Raw genomic sequence first — 22,729 nt, 5'->3', positions numbered from 1 at the left:
CACACAACCATGCCTCAGCCCATCCACCCAACCATCTCTCCACTCACTGAACACAGAGTACCACCACCAACCCCCTCAGTATTCCAAAGCTGCCTCAGCGTTTTGGGTCTTTCCATGACCTTGGCTGCCCTAAAGGAATCTGTGGGCTCGGCCACCCCCGTCCCAGTGCCCCAGCCATTGGTCCATGCCTGCTCTAGGGACAGACAAGGTTCTGCTGCAGGCATTTTGTGCATATTATACCAATGTCCTAGCAATAGCTCCGACCAGTCTGGGACCACCTGGCAAGTGCGGCAGCCGTGGGCCAGAAGTGCGAGTTGGGAGGTGGCCCACACACCTACTCAGGGCCCTGTGACCAGAGCCACCAGTCAGGGTGAGCACATTCCTTGGCAAAACCCTGTTATTGTGGGGCAGGGCTGCCTTCTCTCTTTGTCTCCAGGTGTCACTGCTGGGAGGAAGTGTCCCCAGGGAAGGAGGGGGAGAGGAAGAAAGAACCCAATGTTGGCCTCTCAGACACCAGCATCTGGAGCCCCTCTTCCCCTGGGATGCTCATGGTTACGCTGCCTCACTCCCGTTCTCATATTCCATCCTGGGGTTCTGGACAACTGGAAATTAGCCCTGGAGAGTTCTGGATGATGCAGGACTAGGCCATTCCCAGGCTGAATTGGGCTTATGGTGGTGGGTATTCCTGGGACCCTAGAGGCTTTCCCCAGCCCCAATGACCCATTTCCCTGGGCCTCCAGGCTCTCTCACCACACAGAGCATTTTCCAAAACGGGCTGGAATCAAGGCCCCGGATTACAGCCCTGCTGGCAGGAGAGGAGGAAGGCAAGGAAAGCAGAGTTGGTATAGGAGCTGGACCTTGGGGAATCCATCTTCTCCCTGGACACCTCATAGATAAGGCCCGGGGGAACTGGGTGTCTGTGACAGCAACCAGTACTGGTCCCTCAAAGTTCCAGAAAACTCCACCTTGCATGCTTCTGTTCCTTTTGTTTCAATCCATCCAGCCCCTAGAGTGCTACCCCAAAGACCCCTTGTAGCAGTAATGCAATGTTGGAACTCAAACTGGATCCTGGTTTTTAAATGTTAGAATGAAGGCATTGGGCGCCATTGTTTCTAATCTGGACAAGGGGCCCAATCATGCCTGCTGTTGGCTCCCCCACTGTGTCCTCAGGCCGAGGGGGTCGGGCTGTGGGAACAGAGCCCAGCCTCGCACAACCTCATGGGGAATGCATTGATTTTCCACTTTCTCTTTCTTCCTTTTTTTTTTTTTTTTAAATTCCCCTAAAGGAGTTGGACCTTGAGTGTTGGGTCGTTTTCCTGTAACGGGTTTTCCTCGAAGCTGTGTAGGATCCATGGCATGCTGTCCCCGTCGTGTGTCCTCTGATGTACTCTGTTTGACCTAAATGCTGTAAGACGTTACAGTTCAGGTCACCAGTTACCTCTGTGTCGTGTAATAAAACCAACGTTTGCCATCACGGCTCTGCCTCTCCTTGGGTTCCAGGCAACTCCGCTGAGCCCCGTTTCACACACTGATTCACCAAATATGTACTGGGGGCTTTCTCAATTCCAGGCAAGAAAGACAGGGCCCTGCCCCAAGGGGGTGAACAGCCATGTGACATACGTTGGCGTGTGACTGGGATGTGGGCAGATGACCGCCTGTTTAGTCCACCCACAGCTTCTTATGTTCTTGCCAAGTGGGGTCAACTTGCAAAGGTTGTGTCCTCAAGGTGATCTGGACAACCTTGGACCCCAGATGGCACCCATGGGCTCCAAGCCCCAGTGCCTCTGGCAGTGCTAGGCACCTCCCACAAGACCCTGAGGGTGGACGTGGGACCTGAGGGTGCACACCAAGGGAAGGGACACGTTGGCCCGAAGTCGCCAGGATATTAGCCATGGTGTCCCTGCTCCCAGGGCGGGTCCCGTCCAGGGTTGGGTGCCCAGGACTCAGAGCTCCTGGTTCGCTGGTGGCCCCTGGGGGAGGGGTGTTATTAATACTCAGGCCCAGGCTTGGAACATGGTGTATTTTGAAAGGCGTCATTGGAAAGGCCAGTGTGGGGGCGAGGCTGTCCCCATGCCAGGCGGCTGGCGGGAGCCCCAGCTGGGCCTGGTGTGTCAGCAATCTCGGCATAGTGTGGGATGACAACGTTTTTCCATTGCAGAAGTCTGAGCTCAGAGGGAGGCTGCCGGAGGCCGGGCCTGAGTCCAGCAGCTCTCAACTTAGTGCCCTGCCTCCCACATGGAAGTAGAGGGAAGGGCCCAGGCCCAGAGACCCTCCGTGGGGCCTCAGAACCACAGTAGGGAGCGTACCAACTGCCTTGTGTTGGGGGAGAAAGACAGACGGTGGCTGCACTTCCATCCTTGTCCAGCCAGCCTGGGACCAAGGCCTTCTCCTCAGTGCAGACATGGACGCTACCCTGAAGGCACTCTGGCCTGCCAGGGGAGACCTGGGGATGTATAATTTACAGGGGACAGGCAGAGGGCGAGGCCACAGGGCAGTCACCACAAGAAGGAGGAGGAGCAATCAGGGAGTTTCCCTGGAAGCAGTGGCACAGGGGCAATAGCGCCCTCTGGAGTCCTTACATGTAAGTGTGGGATGGAAAGGGGAGAGAGAAGGGACCTGCATTTGAGCTGGGAGGCCTGCACATACCGGGGCACAGACGATTGGGGCCATGAGACTCTGCCTGGAGACCACCATCCCTTGGGGGCCAAGGGGACACCATGCAGTATTCAGCTCAGCCTCCATGGAGGTGATAACAGAGCCGAGTGGGGTAAGGGAAGGGGGAGTCAGGCAAAGAGGCAGGGGATCTCAGTTTCCCAAAGCTGGAGTGGCAGCCACAAGTCTCCCCATTTCCAGGACACATGCCTCATCCCCCTACACCCACAACCCCAGGAGAGGAATGCTGCTCCAGCTCTGGGCTCATAGTCCAGCTCTACTGTGGCCTGAACTCTTCCCACACCTGGGCCCCCAATTCCAAGTTTCCAGAGAAGAGACCCCAATTGGCCCAACTTTGACTTACGTGCTGTGGCCTGGGGGTGGGCTCTGGGTTGGGGTGGGCAAACACGCTAGAGAGGTCCCCCGTAAACATGTCAGGGGTCACAACAGTAAAGGCACAACAGGAACTCCACCAAGACTGAGCCAGGCAAAGACAGATGCAGGAGACCAGGGCACACAGGGACACAGGCCTTCAGTTGCCCTCTGTGGGCAGCAAGAGAAGAGCAGTGGAGGCAACAGAGGCAGGCTTTACAAATTGCCTTCAAGCCCCCAGTATGAACCGCCTTCTCTTCACATAATTCAACTTCAACCATTTGGCCCTGTGGCCAGGGCAGGATATTGGCTTCATTAAATGGCTCTCACCTAAGAGAGGGTCCAAAATGGGAGTAGGCGAGGGCAGATCTCCTGAGTCCCTGGGGGGTCAGGAGGAGGGACAGAGGTAGACCTCTGCTCCCGAGGCACCCATCTGGTCCTCATCCCTTCCAGACCTTTGCCCAAGCTGTTCCCTCTGCTCAGGCTGTCTTGGCCACAGCTCTGCCTGACCCAGTCCATCAAGGCTGGCTCAAATGCCACCTCCTCCAGGAAGCCTGCTCTGAACCCACATGCCATCCTTCTGACTTCTGCACACTTGGATAATTTGCTTGTGCCCATGTCATCCTAACAGTTGTCTACCACTCAGTAAGGTATAATACTGAGCAAGTTGTGTGGAATGGGGATTCCAGCGAGCTTCCTGGGTTGTCACCACACCTAGCTCAGGCCTCAAGGCAGGCTTGGCTGAGCTGACACATAGGGGACGCTCTCCCAGGCTTCCCCGCAGCCCAGCCGCACTCCTCTTTCCCCACCTTGAGTGTCCTGGAGGTGCCTACCCCGTGAGGAAGGGGACAGGGCCAGGAGTAAAGAAACAGCCTTTGACCCTCAGGGCCCAGAAGCCAGGGCTGGAAGCTTGGCTGCAGCTGGAAGACTTTTAAGTGCTTAGTGGAAGCAGCTGACCTGGGGGAGGGCTTAAAACCCCAGGAGAGCACCAGTAGGTGCTGGTGTGCGGGTGAGTGGTGGAGGTCTCTCCTTCCTACCTGCTCATCTACCATGTGGCCTTTCCTCAGCCGTGCTCTCTTCCCACCCCCCACCGAGGCCTGGCTCCAGAGGGTTTCCTCAGACCCTGAGGCCCAGGGCTGGGGCGCCTGCAGCTGGACTGAGAAGACCCCTCTGGGGCCAGGGTGTGGGGACAGGAAGGAGGAGGAGGAGCCCTGGGAAGCAGACGACACTGAGGAAGATAAGAAAGATACAGGCTTCCCTCTGTCTCTACTGGAGAGTGAGGACAGCGAACACCCGGTACCTAACCAGGTAACAGCCTCACCAGGTAACAGCCTCGTGGATCCCAGGGGCGGAGCATTGGGCGGAGGCTGGCCAGGGAATTCAGGGCCCCTGTGCCTGGGGGTGGGCGGAGGGACAGGACACAAATTGCTGAGCTTTGACCTTGGAGGTGAGAGAGCCACTGTCCCCTGCCTGGAAGAGGGTAGTGTGGATGCCCACCCCTGCACGGGCTGGAGGGGCCTTTGTGTTGGGGAAGTATTACAGGGACTTCTCTGTAGCCCCAGTCCACATGACCTTCCCGTTCCCCTGGGAGAAGCCCCAGCACATCCCTGAGGACAGGAGGGGTCAGGTTAGCCCCCCTCTGCCCTCCCTCAAGAGGAGCCTAGGAATGTCCTTCCTTGGGGCTCAGCGTGGGGCTGCGTGCTAACAGGAGCTGGAGGCCATCAAATTGAAGCTGTGGGCCATGGAGCAGGCCCAGCGGCCACAGCTACCCAGGACGCAGGGCCAGGCAGGAAAAGAGGAGGGCTCTGGGGCCATACTGGCCTGGAAGCTGCTGAGTCCAAAGACAGGTAGGAGCCAGCAGGCCCCCTTCCCTGGGCTGGTGGGCCCCCGAGTCCTCGGACACACAGCTCTGAGCCCTTAGTCTTCCTCTGTAAATCAGGATGGGCTGCCAGATGCTGTTGGGAAAGGGCTGGCTCACAGGGAGCATTGGCCGGGCAGGCGGCTGTAAGTCCTTCTAGAATAGGCCCAAAGGGTGACCTCTTCCTCCAGGAGTGAGGAATGAGCCACAAACGTGAGGTACCTACCATTAGCAGCTGCTGAGAGCCCCCAGCCCAAGGCAAGCCCCCACCCCTCACCTCCTGAGGCTGCTCTCTCTGCAGACTGCCCCTGCCCTGGGACTCCTGTGGAGAAGGTGGAAGTGGACCACAGATCCATCTATGTGGGCAATGTGAGTGCAGAAGGAAGATGGGGTCCCTTCAGGGGGCACCCTGGGTCTGCTGCCTCCTCCTGGCTATGAGGATTAAAGGAAGGGACATGAATGGGGGGCAAACTCAAAGCCACAGAGGCCAGAGGAGAGAAGCAGGAGGGTGGGGTCTGGGACATTGACAAAGGTAGGACGGGACCTCGGGCCTGTGTCAGCAAGCGTTCTGGTTTCCCACCATGAGCTAGAAGCCAGGATTAACACACGACATCTCCCAGTTGGTCAATCGTTGGCAACGAATTCCACTTGAAAAAGCCACACACTCTCTGCACAGGCCACATAAACATGGGGGGGGGTCCCCTAACATGTGGGGGTGTTCATGTTCATCTCAGTCTCCAGTCCACCCCCAGCAGGGGTGGAATCAGAAGACCCCACTACCACCCACACACTGGGGTCCAGTCAACCGCTCTCTACCAAGAAAGCATGGTACAGGAGGCCCCTGGAAGTTGAGGCCTCTGCAGGAGCCCCCCAACACCAGGGCCATGCCTGTGTCAGGTGGACTACGGGGGCACCGCTGAGGAGCTGGAGGCTTACTTCAACCATTGTGGGGAGGTGCAGCGTGTCACCATCCTGTGTGACAAGTTCTCCGGACACCCCAAAGGGTCAGTGCAGGGCCGAGGGGAAGGGTCCCCTCAGGGGAGGGGACTGGGTGCCCCAGAGTGTTGCCCGGCATGGGTGACCTGGGCTGGGCGCTTACCAGTCCCTGCCCCACCCCAGCTATGCCTACATAGAGTTTGCCACTGAGAGCTCAGCCCAAGCTGCTGTGGATCTGGATGAGAGCATCTTCCGAGGCCGGGTCATCAAGGTGCTTGTCCCCCATGAGTCACCAGGGCACCTCTAGGTGGGGCGCTGTGGGCTCTGTTCTGAGCTTCTCTATATTAACCCATTAATCCCCGAGATGCCAGGAAATGCAGGCACAGGGAATTGCCTAGCCTGACCCATCTCCAATCTCCCAATGTCTTTGGGCACACCTGCTGGGCAGCAGGGGCTGGGTGGAAGCACTCAGACCCCCAGGGGTTTGGCCTGGGTGTGGCTCTGAGGAGGCTCCCCTCCCAAGCTGGACCCCACCCCCTGTAGGGGAATAGGTTCATCAGGGGCATATTACAAGACCAAAGATGTGGCTGGACAGTTTAGGCCTAAATGGGGATCTTGAGAAAGTCCAGAACAAGGTTAGGGTCTGATGCCTTGGGAGGCCCCATGCCCTGGGGCCTCGAGAGCCTGGTGGGCTCTAGGGACTGAGCACACCTGACTGTGAGCCTCCAGCAAAGAAACCCAGGAAGCCTTCCTGGAGGCAGCTTTCGCCCTGGGCTCTACTCTAGGGAGGGGATTTAGGCTGCATGGGGGCGGAGGATGGGAGAACAGGAGTCTTGGGCCACTTGGCCTTTGGTTTCAGGTGCTGCCCAAAAGGACCAACTTACCAGGGATCAGCTCCACGGACCGAGGGGGCCTGCGGGGACACCCAGGTGCCAGGGGAGCACCCTTCCCCCACAGCAGTCTCCAGGGCAGGGCCCGCTTCAGACCACGAGGGCGGAACAGGTGAGTGCAGATGGGAAGGGCGCAGCCCTGGGGGGGCACTCATCTCCCATTCTCTCTTTGCACAGGGGATGTGGCAGAGTCTCACCATGGTATTGACCGTACTGAAAGAAGGGCTGGATCCGGAACATGCAGCTGTGCTCCACATGGGACCATTTACTCCAAGGGGGCGGGTCTGGAGTGCTGCGGGGTCATACGGCATGGTAGACAGGAGAGCTTGAAGCCAGAGGAGAAATTCGGGGCCAGTGGAAAGCTGCCCCCACATTCTTCCCCTCTTCACTCGGATAGGAGGATGGCCCACCAGGGCCTCGCACAATGGCCCAGACCCCACGGTTAAAACCACGTCACTAAGCTGGGTACAGGTGTGGGCCTGGCAGGAGAATGCTACTTGGGGCTTTGGAGGGCACTGGGCAAAGCTTCAGGCAGGTGAGGCCCAAGCAGTGCTGCTTCAGCTTGGGGTTGGCATACTCGGGGCTCATTGACTAACTCCTTTTAAAGAAAAATAGAAATGTGTGTTTTAATGGTAAAGCATAAATCATTAAATTTGAATATTTTTTAAAAGCACATGACAATAGACCTCCCTTTATGCGTCTCTCTGGGATACGCGTTCATTCTGTCTTTCTCAGGTGCAGACTCTACAGAGAAAGGTGGGGGATGGGATGTGGTTGTGGGGCCGAGACTCGCTTCCACCTCATTTCACAGCTAACAACCAGCGGGCAGTGTTAGGGCTTGTGTGGCAGTGTCACCACTGGCCCTGTGCTACAGAGAAGTAGAGGCTAATGGTGTCTTCACCTAGGTCTGCTGGCCTTCAGGGCACACGCTTCCCCCACAGCAAGTGACTCAGACACCTGCCTTCGTATGTCCTCCCCTGTGAGGCACTGTGGTGTGAGGCACTGCAGGACAGGCACCTGGGGCCCCGGGCAAAGGCCTGGCCTCCTCAGAAGTTCAGGAAGCAGAGGGGAGTTTTCCATACTGGGTACTCTGGCTGCCGTGCTCTCTGAAGCAGGCACACCTGGCTTTCTCCCTGAGGATGCAGTGTGTAGTCTATCCCCTAACTGCACTAAGAGCTGGGAAAGAAGCCTGGGGCCAAGTACAAACACACTGTGTTCTAGTGTTAAATAACTGCTAATGAACTCTCCCTGCACTTTTCTAAAGGAACTCTGCCTTGTTATGCTTATTTGATTATTGGTTCCTTAAGCTTCTAACAGAGCTGCTCTGTGCTTTAATTTACAGGTGGGTTGGTGGCCACCCAGTTAGCCCACATGTGGGTTGGTCCCTGTCTCTGTCCCTGGTCCCCCTTCTCCATCACCTGCAATGACAGCATTCTCTGGGGAGGATGGGACACCTCTTTGAGCTCTACCGGACATGCGTCTTTGACTTCCTCCCTCAGGCCAAGTTCACACTCCCCTGTGACCTGGTTGGCTCTTATAGTAGGGTGAATGATGGCCCTCCCCAAAAATATGTCCACATCCTAATCTCCAGGGCCTGTGAATGGGACCTTATTTGGAAAAGGGTCTTTGCAAATGTGATTAAGGTGGAATGAGATCATCCTGGATCATCTGAGTAGGCCCTCGATCAAATGACACGCACTGGATCTATGAGACACCAACACACAGAGAAGATGATGTGGAAACGGAGATGAAGGCAGAGCTTGGGGTGATGTGTCTACAAGCTAAGGAGCCCTGGCAACCACCGGAAGCTGGGAAGAGGCCTGGGATGGATCCTCCCTCAGAACCTCCAGAAGGAGCCTGCTCTGCTGTACCTGGATTCCTGATTCTGGCCTCCAGAACGGTGAGCGATTCAACTTCTGCTGTTTTACGCCCCTCCTTCCTAGTGAAAAGGTGGGTAGAAGGGCTGTTAGGGAAACTTGCCAAGGCCACGCAGCAGCTCAGGGCAGAGCCAGGCTTGGCCGTGGGGTCTCTGCGTGGTCAGGACCATGAGCAGGGGGGCTGCAGGAGAGGCATGCCACCAGGTGTAGTTCCCTGAGCTGCAGGTTACATAGCACCAGGCAGATGCCGCCAGCTCCTACCTGCTCAACCCCTTAGGCTGTTCCCCTCCTCAGTAAGGGGAGTTATGTGTTGGTCTTGATGGACTCATTGTGCATGCTGGCTTTTCTGTAAGGTCCCACTGTGTCTTCTACCCCAAGTAGTTCCTTTAGGGAAGCATTTTCTTGATCCCTTCTGTGTGGCCACTTTAAGGAGAGACTGGGCCCAGGACTCCCTCCTTTCCCGTGGATTTCAGACCTGAGCAGATTAAAAAATTGCTGAACACAAATAGCTCAGGGCTGGTATGACAGCAAAGACCCAGGCTCCTGCTAACTTTTTGCTCCCCGTTCTTGGTGGATAAATCATATCCTCATGTTCTCAATATGGCTGTCTGAGCTCTAGCCATCATATCCAAGTTCTGGGCAAGAAGAAGGAAAAATGAAAAAGGAAGAGTATTCCACCTGCCACCTGAATCCAATGGATGTTGGGAGTCCCAACTTGCAGTCCCTACTTAATTTGCAGAGTCACCACTCAGTCAGCAGAGATCACTACTAAAACCTCGACCATGGACTGCAGGGAAGAAATCCTGTGTGACAGCGGCCTACGGCCCACTAGCATCACAACCAACACCTGCTGGTTGGTACTTCTCAGCCCTACTCTAGGTTTTCCAATTCCACCTGCACTTGTGTTTTTAACACCCTCCTGATTATCTTTTTATTTGTGTAATTTAAAAAATTAATCCTGTGCTTGTTAGAAGGGAAGGACATCCAAAGGGATGCAGAGTAGAGTTCATCTCCCAATTCTAGCCCCAGGCTGACTGATGCTACAGCCTTCCCCACTCCCCAGAGGGAACCGAGCCACCTTCCTCCTGGTCAGAGACCCTCTCCCCAGCGTTTGAGGGAGATAGGGGGGCACTCACGACTGTCTTGGGGTACTAGCCTGAAAACAACGCAGAGCAGACTGCAGGTGGGGCTCAGGCCCAGCAGGTCCTCGGCACCTCTCCCACTTCATGGGCCATGTTCCCAAATGACCAAGGCCCCAAAAGGGGCCGTCACCTCAGTCATGTCAACTATTAGGACTGTCCTCTGGACTGGGCTGAGCAGGCTTCCGGGGAAGCAAAATGCAAACATAATGATTACATCAGTTCCTCATAAGTAAGCCCCCGCCCCAACCACCCGGGCAGCTTAGGGCAGCAGGGGACTCAGCTCCTAACCCCATCTGGCCCTCTGGCCATTAGGAACTCCCTGCACTAACAGGTAGAAAGAGGACTCATTCACGCTCACAAAGCAAGCAGCCACAGATGAGACGCTGCAGTAACACGAGGTGTCCTAGATCTCGTGAGGGCTGCCACCCAAGGCTGGGACAAGTCCAGATGTCGGGCCGGACACAAGACAAGAGGACTTATCCCTGTGGAGGAAGGTCTGTGGGCTGTCCCTTGTGGCCCTCTAGGCACAGGAGGCACTACACCCCACCCACCTGGGCAGCCACTGGAGGGCGCAGTAGGAGTAGCAGGTGGAGCAGAGGCTGGCACATGAGGCTGGCACATGAGGCCGGCACATGAGGCCCTCTGGGGCCTCGTCAGCAGCTCATGGCTGCAGCCTCTCCAGGGCCCCTCGCACTGTGGGCTCTCGCCACCCTGCTCGCCCTGCCCTTTTGTGCTTAGTGGGCACAGTGGGTCCCAGCTGTTTAGTCCCTGAACTCTGCCCCAATCCCTGAAGTCTTGCGTTAAACTCTTTAGTTAAACCCTCTGGTGACACAGAAAGAAAACGCCAAATCTGATGTCACAGACCTTTAATAGACACGCACCACACCAGGCCTCGCCCCCACACAGCACATCTGTGACACTCAGGAAAAGACAAATGATAATAAATACACGTCTACACAACACGGCTATATACAAAATGCTTCTCTTCAATCCACAGGCAGCAGTGTTCTTGCTCAACAGACTTGTATCATCATAGATGTCACCATGCTGTCGAAGGCCCTACAAACAGAAACAGACCAATGCAGAGGAGACGTGGCCCTCTACCCGTTGCCCGCAGACAGGCTCTGTGGCACTGCCTGTCTCCAAGGACGCCCCAGGCATCAGTCTCCAACATCCAGGTAAGTAAACTTGGCTGAGAGGCCAGGACGTGTGTCCTGCCACACCCAGCAATTAGAATCTAGGTCTCCTGCCTCCTGGGTCCCTGCAGTTTCCCGAGATCCTGCCCACTAGACTCAACCTTGCCCTGGCTGGGTCTCCAGGCAGAGGTGGAGGAGCTGCAATGTGGGCACTGCAGGGCTGTGGTACAGTGAGAACAGTGGCTGTCCCTGCCATGAACAGCCCAGGAGACAAGGGGTTCTGCATAATGCTGCCAGCTTCTCCCCTCTGGCACCCAGGATGACCCAAAGCAGTGTCACAGCTGAGAGAAGGCACCATGGGAAAGGCCTGGCTCCGGTCAGTGCCGTATCCTTTCCCCTGCCGGCTACCAGGAGCCTTTGGGAAATGTGTCTAGAAATGTCTGGAATTCCCCAGAGCAGACTTGGGGTGTGTGCACATGAATGCTTCTTTATGAAGCATCTTCATGACATTCTGATGTTGATTGTTTATTTTGAAGACTATGAAGACATCTGCGATCCAATTTCCTCACCTTCCAAGTTCAATATCAAAGACAAAATCAGGCAGGGACAGGAGGATGTCCTGCCAGAAGTCTACTATCCATGTGCCTGGGCCCTCACTGGGCCCTCACCCCAGTACCTGCTGGGCGCACCTGGGAAACCAAATGGGCAGGCTCTGCCCCATTGGAAATCTCTGCCCCATTGGAAATCTGTGCAAGAGTTTGTTTAATAAAACAGGGTTCTGCTCCTTCAGAATTGCTGCCTTAGGGGAACAGTGTTCATTGCTTACAAAGACCTTCCCTCCCTTTCAGAATCATTGCCTTTCAGCAAGCAGGGCCTCCAAAGGTGGCAGACCCGAGAGCAGCCACCCACCTGGACTGAATGCAATCCCCCGGGTTATAGAAGGGGTTGCACATCACATCCGTGTAGGAGTTGTGTAGCTTCCGGAACATCTGAAACAAGAACCAACATTTTTAATTCACACGTACACATAGCCAACCAGATGGGGTGGTGTGTAGAGCTTCCTGTGCCCAGAGCAGAGCTAGAGGGACACAAGATTTATGGCTTCTAATCATTTCAAAACAAGTGAAAATGGGGAAACAGGCCCAGGCACAGGTCGCAGGCACCCTGCCCTTACACTGCGAATCTCGTTGTCTCGAAGCGCTGTGTTGGAGGAATCCACCACCATGACAAACTTCACCTTGGAGTTAGTCACATAGCCGTATCTGCACAACTGGTTAAAGAACATGCTGTCAACACAGGGACTCGGTGGCAGCATGAAACACGGCCTCGCTGTGGCGAGTGTGTGAGCGGAGGGCCATCTGTGCACATCTCCTGGCTCCAAAGCTGCTTTGGAGAAACATGACCACCTTTCATCACAAGAAGTGCCCCAAACTGGGCCCATCCAGCAATGCCAGACCATTCGAACCACGTTGGATGTGACTGGACATTTCCTTGGGGCAACTTCTGGTGTTTACTGGAGGAGCAAAGGGCAAGCAGCTAAACCCCATCCTGATTCAAATGCCAGGGCTGCCCTGCCCAGGCCCTGGGGCCCCTTGCCCTCTTTAAGAATCAGTGCCTAGCCTGAGAGTATTAACTATAAAACCAGAGGTCTCACAAATATGGCCAATCCTGCCTGTGGTATCAACACCTCCACAGGCCACTTCACCTGGTAGAACAGCAGCTCCCTGGCAAAACACCCTTTGAGATCTTGCTCCCAGCACAGGTTGTCAGTTTGGCTCAAACAAACTCTCATAAAAATTCTCTACAGGTTTGGACAAGCTACATTACTGCTTGTGGGAACATCATTGAACTCCATGGATTTCAAGCCATTTGTCCCAAGGGAGTGGTCAAGGTTTTAGAGTGACTTGGACTGAGCCTGATAAGGAAATGAGTGAACCAATTATCCCTTGCTCAGCGTGGACGGCCCTACTGAGAAAGGAATCCCTGCAATGAAGCAGGAGCTTCACCCGTTTTCTACAAACCAGACGAGGGACCTGTGTACACTGTCACAATTCTCCATGTAATTCAAGCCTGGATTTTCCCACATCCTCCTAATTAAAGGAAAAAAGTACATAAGGTCTTAATTAGCTTCAAGCTGCCCTAACTCCCCCCACGGCAAGTGTTGGTACTGTGGATGGAAAAAAAATAAAAAAGCATTCTATGGCAAGTAACCTCCATTCCATGGAAAGTAACAGGGTGATCTGATCATAAACACCTAGCTGGGCAGGTCACGGTGGGTAGCCACACACTCCAGGCATATGACTTTTTAGTAAGAGGTTTATCTGTGCTTTAAGCAAGCCCTGTCCATCATTTCTATCCATTAGGTTAACACACCTTTGGAATAACCACCCTCAAGAGAGCCCATATTCTTAACTATCCTGTAATCCAATCCCCGCTTTGCTTTTCCCCCCACCTCCACATAATCTCCCTGACATTCCCCACTTAATGTTAAATGCATAAAAGAAGCTGCAAAACCGTTATTCTCTTGAGCATTTGAGATCTTGCTCCTGGCATATGTTGTCAGTTTGGTTCAAATAAACTCTTATAAAAATTCTCTGCACGTTTGGACGTTTCTTATGTTGACAGTACAAAATGCCTTTCGGGGTTATCTGATCCTACAGTACATGGCACAACTGTAGGCAGAATCCCCTGCGGGGAGAGGCCCTCTGACAGGCCCCCACTGGCTGTGAAGGATACACCTTGTAGTCCTCTGTGGGGTACAGCAGACCCAGGTAGAGCTCTCTCTGGTCCACCAGGGCCTTCCCCATTGCAGAGACCTTCTCGTCCACCACATCCAGGGACGTGTGTACCATATAGTGGAACTTCAGCTCGTTCTCCATGGGGATGCTGCGGATGTAAAGGGGGTAATTCTGCAAGAAAGGGGGACAGCGACTGAAGTGACGAGAATCCACTCTGTGCGCGCCAACTCGGAGTAAGAGGCCTCAGAGCTAACTCGCCACGGGAACATGCTCTCCTTCTCTAAAACCAATAGCCCCATCCAGCAGACTGCTGCCTTCAGAGGACCCAATGTAATCTGAGGAAGTTTACACATGGTCTGCAAAGGGGCATCACCAGGGTGGGCAGAAAAAAGACGGCTCAGAAAAATGGGTTTGAGCACAGCCTGACAACTAGCCCTGTCACCCGGAGAGGTCACTCACCTTGCGTGGGGGGCACAGTCCCGGCACATGCTCTCCTCTGGCCCAATAATACTGCTTGTTTCCTGACCCACCCCCACCCCATAATGTCGTCAGTGCGGCAGAGGCACTGGCATGCCCTCTCACTAAATCCTGCAAGGCATGGCTCACACCGCCCTTCATGGCAGCAGATCCACCCCTCACCATCCTAACCCCGCAGTTAGTTAACAGCGTCTTCCTGGGGCTCCCGCATGTCACAATTTACTGCTTCGGCCCTGTTCCTGGCGCTGCCCAGATATAGTGGACCCTACACTGTCCCTACCCTCACGGGGCTAACACGTCTGATGGCGTTGACAGTCGGCAGCACTGCCAATGAAGACTGCGGTGGCACCCGGTGCTAAGAGGGAAGCACCCAGGAGCTTCCAGGCACGGATGCCCCATAAGCCTGGTCTTATAAAAGCCAGGCAGGGCAGCCGGCCTTGGGTCAGAGGAGTATGCGGGCGGCCACTCCGTCTCAGGAGTCAGAAACAGCTTTCTGCAGGAAATGAAACCTATGGTGGCCAACAAAGGCAATGGGAGCGGGCGACGGGGCTTCCAGGTGCGAAGGCCGCGGGTGAGCGAGCCGAGCCTGCGGGGGGCTGGCAAGTGATCCGGCCGGGCTGCAGGGAAGGAAGGTAATGGTGCGGGCAAAGGGGTGAGGCCACCACGTTACTCCGACTCATGCTTAGGCGACGAGACGGGCCTGGAGCGCTGTGAGGCGGCGGCGTGACACAATCTGGTTTGTTTTTAAGGCAGCGTTTTGACAACTGTGCGCTGCGTCGCCAGTCGGGGTGCGCGGTGCGGCAGGACGGAGAAGTGGGCCGCCGAGGGGAGCAAGACAGGAAAGGAGGGCCTGGCCCGCGGGGCCCCGGCGTTGACGCCCCCGCAGATACACAGGAGGGTGCGCGCGGCGCGTCCGGAACTGCCCCGACCCCCTCGGCTCCTCCCCGCCTGCGGGCTCACCCCCCGGGGCCCCAGGGGCAGGGAAGCGGGGAGGCGGAGAGCGCGGGCGAACGCCGGCGCAGAGCAGGCCCGACCGCCCACCCGCGTACGCACCTCCTTGGCGATCACGGCCACGCACACCGCCATCTTGGGAGGCCCGGCCAGCGGCGTCACGTGACCCCCGCCAGGCACGCAGCCGCCGGGGCCCCGCCCCTTCTGTCATTCAGCCAACCTGGCCCCGCCCTTCCTATCATTCAGCCGGCCTGGCCCCGCCCCCGCCCCTCCGCCGGGCCGGAAAGGCAGTCGGGCTGTTCCCGCTGCAGGCCGGGACTCGGCGGCGCCCGGCGGGTTGCCATGGCGCCGGTGGATGCGGCAATGAGGTGGCGGCTGCTGCTGGTGCTGAGTGCAGTGGGGCTGGGGGCCACGGGCGTCCCCCAGCCCCCCAACATCCTGCTCCTGCTCATGGACGACGTGAGTGCGGGCCGGGCTCCGGGGGAGCGCTGCGCTCGGGGCGGCGGGTGGGGGCGACCGTGGGTGGAGGCAGCCCGTGGGGGTTGGATTGTGAGTGGGGGGAGACTTGTGCAAGGAGGGCCGTGGGAGCGTTCAGCTGACGTGAGGGTAGCCCTGACCCTGACGGCTGCAGCCTCACAGAGGGGCGAAGCTGAAGCGAGGTGGTCGTGTCCAGGCCGGGAGAAGACCCCTCCTGCACTGTTTCCCTTCTTGCCCGCTGGAAGGAGAGAGGGGCAGCCCAGACCAGCAGCGGCCCTGGCCTGGGGAGGTCCAGCTCCCTGGCACGGCCTGCTCACTCCTGCCCTCCCACCCAGTGCCCAGGGTATCCAGGCACGGAAGGGGGTGCCAAGCTGACCGATATCCAGTCCCTGCCCGCCTAGAAAGTCGCTTTCCCCTGCCTTTGGCTTACTGCACCTGCCTTACTCAAGGGCTGCCCCTGTCCACCTGGGCAGGACGCTCCTGCCCTCCTGAGAATTCTGGCCAAAGGTCAGGTCTTTAACTGAAGCAGCAGGAATACCCCCTGTCAGGTCTGTGTGCAGCCCAGGCCCACGGTCACATCGTCACACTGCTGGTCCAGCCCTGTGAAGATTACAGCTGAGCCGTTCACTTGTTTCTCTGCAGCCCTGTCCCTTGTGCTCCTTTCCTGAGGAAGCCAGGAGTGCAATGGAGATTCTGAAATTAGCTAACGTGAGGTGTGGGGGCAAAGTCGGGATGCAGACAAACCTGGGTTCTGCATTCGAGGATCTTACTCCCCTCTGAGCCAGGAGGAGTTACGGAAGCTCTTTGGGCCTCTCCTCCTCCCCATCCAGCTCTCCTCATAGTGATGGAAGGACTGAGGCAGGGCAGATGGCAGGCCATGGTGCTCAGTACTGTCAGGTCCAGTGATATGACAAAAGTCAGTGACCTGTATACAGCTCCTAAAACTCTTGGAGGGAACGGTGAGTCTGTGGTGTGCTCATGAGGCGACTAGTGGCTGGAGCCCTGGAAAGTTTCAGGATGGGGTCCCCAGAAGGCCAAGATGTGAATAGAAGTTTGAAACTTTCATCCCAGCCCCTGACCTCAGGAGGGGAGAGGGGCTGGAGTTTGAGTTCCATCACCACGGAGTCAATGATTTTATCCATCATGCCTGTGTCACAAGACCTCCTTAAAAAAACCTGAACAATGGAGGTGCTGCATGGAAGTGCTGGGAGAGCAGCGGGGAGGGCTGGGAACTCTTGCCCCTTATCCATAAGAAGTGCTCTAGGCACTTCTTCCATCTGCTGTTCCTGAGTTGTATCCTTCATTATGAACTGGTAATAGTAAATACAGCACTTCCCTGAGTACTGTGAGCCATCCTAGCAAATCATAGAACTTGAGCAAGTTGGTCAGAAGTACCGGAGACCCGGGAGTTGTGGCTAGCTGAAGGGGGGCCATCTTGTGGGACTGAGCCCTTGACCTGTAGGATTTGAGGCTAGCTCCAGACATAGAGTGGCAGAACTGACCCGAATCGTTGTACTCCCAGCTGTTGACCGGAGAGTTGGAGAAGGGGCTGGCGTGGAAACATCCCCACATTTGGTGTCAGAAGTGAGTAAATATAGATCAGAGTTCCCCAAAAGGCCAGCAGACACATCACAGGAACGATTGGACCAAGGCCAGGAGCCTCGTGTGGCTGTTAGACGGTCCTGGCGGGTGGGAATTGAGAGCTGCTGTATGTGTAAAATACACTCGGATTTTGAAGACTTAGTACGAGAAAAAGAATGTAAAACAATCTCATTTAGTCATTTTTTTATTGTTAAAATAAGGATTCTTTATATAAAAAATTAACAACATTCAGATGACCCTGCAAAGATCATAGAAACGCAGCCATAATTCCACCACCCACAGATAACCCTGGACATGTTTCTTTTTAGTCTCACAGACTTGCTCACACAATGACTGCTTCAAAAGCAGGCTCTGCAGCCCCTTAGCCGGCCCCATTCTGATGACCAATAGGGAAACTACTTCTTAATGAATATGTCAGTCTTGGAAATGCTTGCTTCCTGTTTCAATACTCAGTCTTCTCCAAACTGGAGTCCCTGTCAAGGCTCGTTCAAGCAGTCTCTTGGATGGCAGGCCTCTAGCTGAGTGCTTTTTCGGGTTTCTGCCCCTCCCCCTTCTCTCCAGGGTGGCAGTGGGTATGTGAAGCAAGTCATGTGCCCTCCTGGCCGTGCACTGAAGGTTTGTCGAAATGATAATATTTTTGGACACACATACAGGCATACCTTGGAGACATTGCAGATCTGGTTCCACACCACTGCAATAGAGCGAGTATCGCAATAAAACGAGTTGTGATCTTTTGGCTCGTGGAGGATCTTGTCTTCAGTTTGTAAAAATGCCACACCTGTAAAGCACAATAAAGCGAAGTGCAATAAAACGAGGTATGCCTGTACGTATTAGGTTAAATCAAATAACTTAGCCCTCATTCATCTATTTCTTTTTGCCTTTTTAATGGGGCTAGTAGAAAATGTACTTACACAGGTGGCTCCTGTGTATTTCTGTTGGAAGTGTCATTTTAGGCCCTGGAGGTTCTGAGTGGTGGAGCATGACCAGTGCTGGGAGTGTTTTTACTCAAGGGGCGCTGACGTGGGGTGGGGCAGCAGGAACCGGAACTGCGGCCAGGAGCCCTAGTGCCAGGCCCCTCTGGTGCAGGTTCCTTCTTGTGGCTTTCGGGTTCTCTGGCAGCTGAAACTAAAGAAATCTGGGAGATCTTTGTCCTGGTCAGCGAACATGGATAAGTTAGGACTTTGGGGTGGCAAATAACAGAAAATGCATTCAAAGTGACTTAAGCAAAAATGGGAAACCCAGTTCTCCTGACTAGACAGGCTAGGGCTGCAGTGGCTTCCGGTGGCAGGATCCAGAGGCCCCCTTGCTCTGTGTCCTGACCTGCCCTTGTAGTCGGCAGGCCCAGTGGGAGGGTGCGCTGCAAATTCAGCCCATACCCCTGAGCCAGGCTTACTGGTTGGGGAGGGGTCTGGCCAATGCCCCGCCCCACCAGAGGACCAGTCGGGGAGCAGGATGGGGCATTTGTGGCAGGGTGTGCAGACCTCTTCGTCCAGGGTGGCACCTGGTAAGGGTAGGGATGGCGTCTCCCTCCTTATTCCCTGGTGTGTCCTCAGACCCAGGGCTGGCCCTGGTAGACATGCGTTGCATGAGTTTAGAAGATGTTGAGAACCATTTCGTCAGTGGAGCTGATTCAGGTATGTTCTCCAAGGCTGATGGGGCTGGGGAGACAGAGCTCCCTCCCAGGGCATCCAGCCTAACTGGGCCCACGACCACTCCCAAGGGCCCTAGCTCTCTCTTTGTCAGGGTCCCTTATTTGTAAAACAGGACTAAGAAGAACTGCCCTGACCAAGGAAGTTTAAAGGTGAGCTGCACAGAGGCCAGCTCCCGTGTGACCACGGTTGGCCCATCAAGTGGGCGCCCCCAATCTGAGCTTCCAGAGCCAGTCAGCCGACCCTGCAAGACTTTCAATGTGTGTGTGTCTATAAGAATCCCTCGTCGCCAGCAGTGAGTTATGCTTACATTGCTCCACAGTCTTGAGATTCTAAGTGAAGGCAAGGTCAAGGGTGGGAAGAGGACCGTAATCCCTGGGGCCCAATGGCTTTTGCCTTCTGTGAAATTGGGCCGTCACGGAGGAGAGGGAAAAAGATACTAAATATGATGTGTGAGATGATGATTTCCTTTAACCCCTAATAACTCTGCAAAATAGATGTTAATATTCCTATTTTTGTAGCTAAGAAAGCCAATCAACAGGTAATAATAGAATGGTCTTGAGCAGACAAGCAACACAGTGGGCCAGAGATTGCTGGCCTCAGAAAGGCCCACCTGTAAGCAGGCTGGCCCCTTGGTCAGCATCTGGGACCTGGGATTTAGAGAGTGTGCCACCATTGCCCAATAAGAGGGGCTCCCTGTACCTACATTGTTTATGCAAACATTGTGATTTATGTTGAACACCTGCCTTCCTCATGGGAGGCTAGAACTGTGGTGGGTGGCAGGCAAAGGGTGCTATGTGACCAGCCCTTTGGTCTGTCTCTGCTCCTCTGACCTGGGACATGCTCTGCTTAGAGGGACAGCAGCCCACTGGTACCTGTGAGGACAAATCCACACTTGGGGCGGGGTAGGGTGAGGGCAGGAGCCTGGCAGCCTTCTCCAGGCCAGGCTTCAAGCAAGTTGTGCCATCTCAGCCTGCACTGGGGCTCCTGCTAGGTCAGCAGATATTTCTGAGGATGCTCTCCTGCCCCTCCCTCCTGCCCCCAACTTAGACTTGTAGCCCCCTCCCTGGACATGCAAACTTCATGCGGACCTTGGCAGACTCTGAGGCACATTGTCCCTTCTTGACCCACGAGCACCCTACCTTCCTTTCTTCTGTCAGCCACACCTCTCTCCAGGCGCTTTTTTCATTCCAGCTCCTATTGTCACTGAATGGAAAAGCCATTTCAGTGACTTCAAAATAAACCATCTCCAAAGGAATCCAAAGCGGAAAGGGCCAAACCTAGGACTCTATTGCCAGAAGGGCCTTTGAGAGCAGACTACACGGTCCAAAGGCAAAAACCCTAAGTGGGCTCTCGGACCCCCTCGTGTCTCAACCACCCTAAAGCTGGGAGACAAGAACAAGGGGAGAAGTCAGTGCCTAGGAGAAGCGTGGAGGCCGAATCTCACCAGAGGCGGCGTCACCCTCCTGGGCTCACCCTTATGGGGAGGGTGGTTATATAAACTATCTTGCAGAGAAGAGAGAAGGGGCATTAATAATTACAGACAATAGGGATGGCCGGATGGCTCAGTTGGTTAGAGCGTGAGCTCTAAACAACAAGGTTGCCAGTTCAATTCCCGCATAGGATGGTGGGCTGCACCCCCTGCGACTAAAGGTTTAAAACAGCAACTGGACTTGGAGCTGAGCTGTGCCCTCCACAACTAGACTGAAGGACAATGACTTGGAGCTGATGGGCCCTTGAGAAACACACTGGTCCCCAATATTCCCCAATTAAAAATTTAAAAAATTTTATTAAAAAGAATAATGTTTAAAATAACAATAATAATAATAATAATAATAATAATAACAGACCATAGACCTAAATGAGACTGTCCTGGGCCTACAGCCACCCACATATGGCCCAGAGTTGCCAGACCCCTTTGTGATCAACAGGCCCAACTGAAACGTCTACAGAATCAACCCAGCGTCTTTGGCGTTTTCCAGGTCAACTCATGCTGACCAGGTGGGCACTTTCCTCTCAGTTCAGACCCTTGTCCTTTCATACAGGCCTGAGACTTCTTGTTGGCTGACTCAGCAGAGCCCAGTGAGTCAGAAGGGCTCTAAGGGGCTCCTGGAGAAACAGGAACTGCCAGGCTCCTACCAGGTCTCAGCAGAAAACCAGGTACCTGCACTTTTCTGTGCTAACTGCTCTGCTGAGATGTAGTTCACCGTACATGCAGTTCACGCAGTTAAAGTATACAGTTCAGCGGTTTCTAGTATAGTCACAGCATTGTGCAGCCGTCACCACAGTCAGCGTTAGACCATGCTCATCACCCCAAAAAGAAGTCCCGTCATCACTGGCAGTCACTGGCTGTTCTCCTCCCTCAGCCCCTGGCAACTAGCAGTCTGCTTTCTGTCTCTGTGTATTTGCCTGTTCTGGACGTTTCATAAAAATGGAATCAGACATTTGTCCTTTTGTGACTGGCTTCTCTCGTGTAGCCTCATGTGTTTGAGGCTCATCCACGTTGTAGCGTGTGCCGATACTTCCCTCCTTTTTTTTTAAATAATTATCTTACAGTAATCAGGATTTTTTTTTAAACTTTTATTTATTTTAAGGATGTTTTTCCAGGACCCTTCAGCTCCAAGTCAAGTTGTTTCAATCTAGCTGTGGAGGGCGCAGCTCACAGTGGCCCATGTGGGGATCGAACCGGCAACCTCGTTGTTAAGAGCACCGCGCGCTAACCCACTGAGCCATCCGGCCGCCCGATACTTCACTCCTTTTTATGGCTGAGTAGTATTCCAGTGTGTGGAGGGACACATCATCACCTGCACACTTGGTGGTCTGCACGTTTTGGTGACTGGGAATAGCATTGCTGTGGATGTCGTGTGTACGCTCTCATGTGGACGTCTGGTTTAGACTCTGGTGGGGAGACGGCCATGAGTGGAATCATTAAGTCAGATGGTCATCTCAGGTTTGGTGATACTATGTCATCTCAGACACTATATCAGGAGAGAGTAATGTGTCACTCCACCAGGACACATGACTCCTCAGGGGCCACAGCATGGGTCTGGGGGCTGCAGCAACCTTGGCTCGCTGGGCCCTGCTCCACAGCTGGAGCCCTTTTCTGGCCCCACCTCTTGTTCAAGAAAAGAGGGGACGGCAGTTAGTCACTGTAGAAGTGACAACCTGGAGTCTCATGCTAAGAACGTCTAAGGAGACCCAGCTTGAAAGGACCTTGTCACAGTTCATCCAGGTTGTGATAATATTCTATCATGTGTGTATTAGTTTCCTGGAGCATAGCAAATAACCACAAATTTGGTGCCTTAAAACAATAGAAATATTTTCTCTCCCAGCTCTGGATGCCAAAGTCTGAAACCAAGGTGTCAGCAGAGCTGGTTCCTGCTGAGAATTAGAGGGAGGACCCTCCCTGCCTCCCATCCATCTCCCAGGAGGCTCCAGATGTCCTTGGCTTGTAGATACATGACTCCAGTCTCTGCCTCCCTCATCTCAAAGCCTCTCTCCTGTGTGTCTGTGTGTCTCCTCCTCTTAGAAGGACACCAGTCACTGGATTAGGGCCCAGGCTACTCCGGAGTGACCTCATCTTAGCTAATTACAACTGCATTTCCAAATAAGGTTACATTCCCAGGTTCTGCGTGGACATAAATTTGGGGGGCTGCTATTCAACCCAGTGCTGGGTGGGTAGACCATGTTGTGTTTATTCACTGATCAACTTGATGGACGCTGGGGTCTTCCCTTTGGGCCATCGTTACCCACGCTGCTGTGGATGTGCGGGTAGTTTTGTATGGCATTCATTTCAGGAATTGAACAGCTGGGTCCCATGGCCATGCTCCATTTAGCTTTGTGGGGCTCCTTTCACTTGCACAGCAGACTTATGAGGGCTTCTCTAGGTCAAGGCCAGGGTGGCGGTGAGCACATGACGTCTCCACTAATTGGTCCTCGAAGCCAAGCCACTGCCCACACTCCCCTTGTCCA

General features: G+C 54.7%; 3 protein-coding genes across 4 annotated transcripts in view; 2 read left to right on the top strand and 1 right to left on the bottom strand.

The window, feature by feature from the left end:
- Window positions 1-4,074: 4,074 nt before the first annotated feature.
- Window positions 4,075-6,824, top strand: PABPN1L (PABPN1 like, cytoplasmic; the record flags this gene model as incomplete). Its single annotated transcript, XM_081031484.1, has 6 exons — window positions 4,075-4,320; window positions 4,733-4,871; window positions 5,184-5,251; window positions 5,780-5,886; window positions 6,002-6,089; window positions 6,678-6,824. The coding sequence occupies 6 exons, from the start codon at window positions 4,075-4,077 to the stop codon at window positions 6,822-6,824; spliced, it is 795 nt and encodes a 264-aa protein (XP_080887610.1).
- Window positions 6,825-10,576: 3,752 nt separating this feature from the next.
- On the bottom strand, window positions 10,577-15,242 carry TRAPPC2L (trafficking protein particle complex subunit 2L). The gene is made up of 5 exons (XM_081031378.1): window positions 15,132-15,242; window positions 13,600-13,772; window positions 12,038-12,125; window positions 11,773-11,852; window positions 10,577-10,786 (listed from the first exon to the last, which is right to left on the bottom strand). Exons 1-5 carry the CDS (start codon window positions 15,162-15,164, stop codon window positions 10,741-10,743), a joined length of 420 nt encoding a protein of 139 aa, XP_080887504.1. The 5' UTR covers window positions 15,165-15,242; the 3' UTR covers window positions 10,577-10,740.
- The window catches only part of GALNS (galactosamine (N-acetyl)-6-sulfatase), a 29,599-nt gene continuing 22,109 nt past the window's right edge, over window positions 15,240-22,729 (top strand). Inside the window, exon 1 of one of the 2 annotated variants that reach the window (XM_081031376.1) lies at window positions 15,240-15,488. In XM_081031376.1, the coding sequence (XP_080887502.1) occupies window positions 15,372-15,488 (117 nt within the window). In that variant the 5' untranslated portion in view covers window positions 15,240-15,371. The remainder of the gene's footprint in view (window positions 15,489-22,729) is intronic. The other variant, XR_013992142.1, reaches the window with a different exon arrangement.

Source organism: Rhinolophus hipposideros, assembly GCF_964194185.1.
Source record: "Rhinolophus hipposideros genome assembly, chromosome: 21".
NCBI classification, from domain to species: Eukaryota; Metazoa; Chordata; class Mammalia; order Chiroptera; family Rhinolophidae; genus Rhinolophus; species Rhinolophus hipposideros.
Note: the sequence above shows the minus strand (reverse complement) of the source record. Positions and strands in the feature narration are given on the sequence as shown.